The sequence below is a fragment of the Chrysemys picta genome, chromosome 3 (assembly GCF_011386835.1).
Source record: "Chrysemys picta bellii isolate R12L10 chromosome 3, ASM1138683v2, whole genome shotgun sequence".
NCBI classification, from domain to species: Eukaryota; Metazoa; Chordata; order Testudines; family Emydidae; genus Chrysemys; species Chrysemys picta.
The window spans coordinates 189,590,500-189,597,048 of record NC_088793.1 but is presented as its reverse complement, the minus strand read 5'-3'; the positions used below and the strand labels follow the sequence as shown (position 1 = coordinate 189,597,048).

General features: G+C 49.5%; 1 protein-coding gene across 1 annotated transcript; it reads right to left on the bottom strand.

Moving 5' to 3' along the window:
* Positions 1-1,640: 1,640 nt before the first annotated feature.
* On the bottom strand, positions 1,641-4,447 carry LOC135982544 (uncharacterized). The gene is made up of 2 exons (XM_065589659.1): positions 3,526-4,447; positions 1,641-2,920 (listed from the first exon to the last, which is right to left on the bottom strand). Exons 1-2 carry the CDS (start codon positions 4,061-4,063, stop codon positions 2,418-2,420), a joined length of 1,041 nt encoding a protein of 346 aa, XP_065445731.1. The 5' UTR covers positions 4,064-4,447; the 3' UTR covers positions 1,641-2,417.
* Positions 4,448-6,549: the final 2,102 nt, after the last annotated feature.

Here is a 6,549-nt window from a genome sequence, read left to right as displayed (position 1 = left end):
TTACCTGGGTTACCTGTGCAGACAACATACCACGGCAAGCATGGAGCCCGCTCAGCTCAGCTGAGCTCACCGTCACCATATGTCCTCTGGGTGCCGGCAGACGTGGGACTGCATTGCTACACAGCAGCAGCTGCTAACTGCCTTTTGGAGGTAGACGGTGTAGCATGAGTGATAGCCGTGGGGCTGGCAGCCGTAGGGCTGCATTGCACCAGCCCCTTGCCAGGCGATGATATATTATGACTGGTACCCATCGTCATCGTACTGGAGTGGCTGTCAATCATGGCCACCTGGGCAGACATGCTACTGTTTCGATGATGATGGCTACCAGTCGTAATATACTATTTTCTGCCAATTGCCCAGTATTGTCTGCTAAGCACCCAGAAGAGGCCGAGGGCGATGCTGGGTGCTGGCGGACGTGGGGCTGGCAGACGTGGGGCTGCATTGCTACACAGCAGCAGCCCCTTGTCTTTTGGCAGATGATGGTATTTTATGATTGGTATCCGTCATCATCGTACTGGAGAGGCTATCACTCATGCTGCACCGTTGGCTGCCAGCTTAAGATGTAAAAAATAGATTTGTTCTGTATTCATTTGCTTCCCCTTCCTCCGTGAAATCAATGGCCTGCTAAGCCCAGGGTTTTCAGTTTAATCTTTGGGGGGACCATTCTGTGTGACAGTTGTTTGTGTTTCTCCCTGATGCACAGCCACCTTTCTTGATTTTAATTCCCTGTTCCTGTACCTGTACGCCATGTCGTCACTCAGCCCTCCCTCCCTCCCGCCCTCCCTCCTTCTCCTGGTCCATCAGATACTACTTTCGTGCCTTTTTTCTGACCAGGTGCCATAGCTAGCACTGGGATCATGGAGCCCGCTCAGATCACCGCGGCAATTATGAGCACTATGAATACCACGCGCATTGTCCTGGAGTATATGCAGAGCCAGGACATGCCAAGGCGAAACCCGGACCAGCCGAGGAGGCGATTGCAGCGCGGCGACGAGAGTGATGAGGAAATTGACATGGACATAGACCTCTCACAAGGCACAGGCCCCAGCAATGTGGAAATCATGGTGTCACTGGGGCAGGTTCATGCCGTGGAACGCCGATTCTGGGCCCGGGAAACAAGCACAGACTGGTGGGACCACATCGTGCTGCAGGTATGGGACGATTCCCAGTGGCTGCGAAACTTTCGCATGCGTAAGGACACTTTCATGGAACTTTGTGACTTGCTTTCCCCTGCCCTGAAACACCAGGATACCAAGATGAGAGCAGCCCTCACAGTTGAGAAGCGAGTGGCGATAGCCCTGTGGAAGCTTGCAACGCCAGACAGCTACCGGTCAGTCGGGAATCAATTTGGAGTGGGCAAATCTACGGTGGGGGGTGCTGTGATCCAATTTGCCAGGGCAATGAAAGACCTGGTGATAGCAAGGGTAGTGACTCTGGGCAACGTGCAGTCAATAGTGGATGGTTTTGCTGAAATGGGATTCCCAAACTGTGGCGGGGCCATAGATGGAACCCATATCCCTATCTTGTCACCGGAGCACCAAGCCACCGACTACGTAAACCGCACAGGGTACTTTTCAATGCTGCTGCAAGCCCTGGTGGATCACAAGGGACGTTTCACCAACATCAATGTGGGATGGCCGGGAAAGGTACATGATGCTCGCGTCTTCAGGAACTCTGCTCTGTTTCGAAAGCTGGAGGAAGGGTCTTTCTTCCCGGACCAGAAAGTGACCATTGGGGATGTTGAAATGCCTATCGTGATCCTTGGGGACCCAGCCTACCTCTTAATGCCATGGCTCATGAAGCCGTACACAGGCAGCCTGGACAGGAGTCAGGACCTGTTCAACTACAGGCTGAGCAAGTGCCGAATGGTGGTGGAATGTGCATTTGGACGTTTAAAAGCGCGCTGGCGCAGCTTACTGACTCGCTCAGACCTCAGCGAAAAGAATATCCCCATTGTTATTGCTGCTTGCTGTGCGCTCCACAATATCTGTGAGAGTAAGGGGGAGACCTTTATGGCGGGGTGGGAGGTTGAGGCAACTCGCCTGGCCGCTGATTACACGCAGCCAGACACCAGGGCGGTTAGAGGAGCACAGCAGGGCGTGGTGCGCATCAGAGAAGCTTTGAAAACGAGTTTTGTGACTGGCCAGGCTACTGTGTGAAACTTCTGTTTGTTTCTCCTTGATGAACCCTCCAACCCCCCCCCGACCCAGTTCACTCTACTTCCCTGTAAACCAACCACCCCACCCCACCCTCCCCTCCCCAATTCGAGCACCGCTTGCAGAGGCAATAAAGTCATTGTTTTTTCACATTCATGCATTCTTTATTAGTTCCTCACAGAAGTAGGGGGATAATTGCCAAGGTAGCCTGGGATGGGTGGGGGAGGAGGGATGGAAAAGGACACACTGCATTTTAAAACTTTAACTCTTATTGAAGGCCAGCCTTCTGATGCTTGGGCGATCATCTGGGGTGGAGTGACTGGGTGGACGGAGGCCCCCCCACCGTGTTCTTGGGCGTCTGGGTGAGGAGGCTATGGAACTTGGGGAGGAGGGCTGTTGGTTACACAGGGGCTGTAGCGGCGGTCTCTGCTCCTGCTGCCTTTCCTGCAACTCAACCATACGCTCGAGCATATCAGTTTGATGCTCCAGCAGACGGAGCATTGCCTCTTGCCGTCTGTCTGCAAGCTGACGCCACCTATCATCTTCAGCGCGCCACTTGCTCTGTTCATCCCGCGATTCAGCCCGCCACCTCTCCTCTCGTTCATATTGGGCTTTTCTCATCTCCGACATTGACTGCCTCCACGCATTCTGCTGTGCTCTATCAGCGTGGGAGGACATCTGCAGCTCCGTGAACATATCGTCCCTCGTCCTACGTTTTCTCTTTCTAATGTTCACGAGCCTCTGCGAAGGAGAAACATTTGCAGCTGGTGGAGGAGAAGGGAGAGGTGGTTAAAAAAGACACATTTTAGAGAACAATGGGTACACTCTTTCATTACAAGGTCGCATATTTCGGCTTGCAGGCAGCCATGGTAGGCCACAGTGTTTTGGCTTTTTTAACCTTCTTAACATGCGGGAAAGGTTGCAAACAGCAGTGCCTTTCCCATATCAAGGATGAATTGGGTTGTCCATTTAAAATGGGGTTTCAATGTAAAAGGAGGGGCTGCGGTTTCCCGGTTAACATGCGTCACAAACACAAGTAAACCCCCCCCCCCCACACACACACACACACACACACGATTCTCTGGGATGATCACTTCACCCCTCCCCCACCGCGTGGTTAACAGCGGGGAACATTTCTGTTCAGAAGAGCAGGAACGGGCACCTCTGATTGTCCCCTTAATAAAATCACCCCATTTCAACCAGGAGAGCTTTCTGGAGATGTCCCTGGAGGATTTCCGCTCCATCCCCATACACGTTAACAGACTTTTGCAGTAGATGTACTGGCCGCGATTGCCAGGGCAAATTAATCATTAAACACGCTTGCTTTTTTTTTTGTAATGTTTACAAATATTTACAAAGTTACACTCACCAGAGGTCTCCTGTGTGCCCTGAGGGTCTTGGGTGAGTTCGGGGGTTACTGGTTCCAGGTCCAGGGTCACAAACATATCCTGGCTGTTGGGGAAACCGGTTTCTCCGCTTCCTTGCTGCTGTGAGCTACCTACAGTACCTCCATCCTCATCTTCCTCGTTCCCCGAACCGTCTTCCCTGTGTGTTTCTCCAGTGAGAGAGTCATAGCACACGGTTGGGGTAGTGGTGGCTGCACCCCCTAGGATCGCATGCAGCTCTGCGTAGTAGCGGCAAGTTTGCGGCTCTGCCCCGGACCTTCCGTTTGCTTCTCTGGCTTTCTGGTAAGCTTGCCGTAGCTCCTTAATTTTCACGCGGCACTGCTGTGTGTCCCTGTTATGGCCTCGGTCCTTCATGGCCTTGGAGATCTTTTCTAATACTTTTCCATTTCTTTTACTGCTACGGAGTTCAGCTATCACTGCTTCATCTCCCCATATGGCGAGCAGATCTCGTACCTCCCGTTCGGTCCATGCTGGAGCTCTTTTGCGATCCTGGGACTCCATCACGGTTACCTGTGCTGATGAGCTCTGCGTGGTCACCTGTGCTCTCCATGCTGGGCAAACAGGAAATGAAATTCAAACATTCGCGGGTCTTTTCCTGTCTACCTGGTCAGTGCATCTGAGTTGAGAGTGCTGTCCAGAGCGGTCACAATGAAGCACTGTGGGATAGCTCCCGGAGGCCAATAACGTCGAATTCCGTCCACACTACCCCAATTCCGACCTGCAAAGGCCGGTTTTATCGCTAATCCCCTCGTCGGAGGTGGTGTAAAAAAACCGGTTTAAAGGACCTTTTAAGTCGAAAGAAAGGGCTTTGTTGTGTGGACGTGTCCAGGCTTAATTCGGTTTAACGCTGCTAAAGTCGACCTAAACCCGTAGTGTAGACCAGGCCTTAGTTTTATAGCAAGTGTTCACCATGGACGCACATGTTAAAGGTCCTGGAATCATAGGGTAATTATCTGCTTATTTTTGTGAGGAGATTTTCGTCAAAAATTGACTTGCTAACAAAACGGTCATTGGACATTTCAACCAGTTCTCTCTGGGACCTCTCTTCTTGCTTCTGCACAGAGGGGGCAGGAGTGGGTGCTGCTGGAGTAAAACCTAAGGATATGGGTCCAGATCCTCAAAGGTGTTCAGGTGCCTAACTCCCATTGAGTTTAGATGCCTAAATACCTTTGAAGATCTGGGCCATGCTGCCTCTCCATCCACACTGTACAGAATGCAAAAGGAGCCTGAATGTAAGTAAGGAAAAGTAGAAAAGGAAGGGGGCAGATATGAGAGAAGAGAGGCAGAGACCATGATGTGAGCATAAGGAGGGAGTCTGACTCAGAGGCACAGCAAACAGGGACAGATGTGGAGAAGAGGGCTGGAAGAACAGATCTGAGAGACCGCAATGGGAGGAGAAAAGCAAAGATGATCACAAAGAAGAGGGAAGAAGTGAGGAGTGGAAGGGGAAAAAACAACTGTCTGAAGTGTTGCAGTGTTTGACTTTTGGTTATTTCTAGAGGGGTTGGAAAAATATCAAAATAAACTGGTGAAAATCCTGACTATCTTTGTTCTGTTAGTTTCCAATACTTCATTTTTTCAAATATTTCTGTGAAGTTTTTGTTTTTTGTTTTCATTTTATTTTTAAAAATGATTTTTAAATGTTTGGTATTACATTTATTTTAAAATCCCACAATTTGACTAAACTAATCCATCAGAATTAGCCCCTCTCTTCCTTTTAATACACCCAAAGAAGTGGCTGCAAAATGAGGGCAGTATGACATTCAAAAAGGGAATCAACAGGTTAAAGGAGAGACTTCCCTTTCCTGATTAAGACACCAGGGTGAAATCCTTGCCCCACTGAAGCCAATGAAAATCTTGCCACTGACTTCAATGGGACCAAGATTTCACCCCAGGTCTGGAACACGAAGGGAAGGAGGTCCAGTTCCACACTGTTCTTCAGACCATTTCCAGGTCATTTGATTTCCCTAAGAAGAAAAAGATTCTTTTCTCGACTTGTTCCAAAGATGAACTCTGTGGATGTGGAAACCCCTGCTGAATTGTCTATCCTGACTAAGCTTACACTGTGCTGATTACCCCTAGCCCACAGGAGGTGCTCAGTACCTTGCAGGACTTGCCAAGGAGTCCTGAATTCTAACAGTTATCTACCTCCCAGCCCTGAGTCCTAATGCTGCTGGGGAATCTTCTCCAGAGAAAAGGACAATTTTCTATCCTTCAGTAGTAGGGGGGCCTTTCAGCAGAAGAGTCTCTACAAACCAACAGGAGAGGAGTTGGGATTGGATTTGTTCAGAGCTAGTCTCTAGAGAAGATAAATTGTTAAATTCTGGTCCAGAAGCGAGCCAAGTAGATAGTGTCAGCACCAGGTAGTAGGAGACTCAGCAGGTGGAATCTCTCTCTGTCTGACAATGTAGTGGTGCTGAACCTTAAACCACAGAGTCCTCTCTGATAAAAAGAGGAGTAATGAAAATGAGATTCATATCTGTGATAGGTTTGAGAAGCTGAAGCAGATTCAAGTTTCTCCCTGCTGGCCAGTATAATACTAATATAATATTGCAAAATCGTTATAAGCCTTGTGAAGGGTTCCCTCCAGAGTACAAAAATGCTATTTTGGTGGGGTCCCTGGGGTCCTATCTGGATGGTGGGATCACTGAGCCCTCCAAACCCACCAACCTGGGCTGTCCCTCACAGTCTGAGCTAATGTCAAGCTACAAGCCTCTGACAGACACTGCACTTACATAGCCCTCCACAGGCAGGGACACACCCAACTGAATTACATGAATAATCTCCCAACCATTCATGAACCATCAATAGGCTTCAGCCAATTCCCCCCAGCTCCCAGCCTTACACCCCCAAACTCTACCAGTTTACACTGCTCAAAATCACAGAGGATAGATATTCCATAGGATACATAAACATGGGTCTCTTGGAAGGTGCTAGCAATTCCCTATTCCAACACTGTGTAACTAAGGTATGTGCCATATAAATAG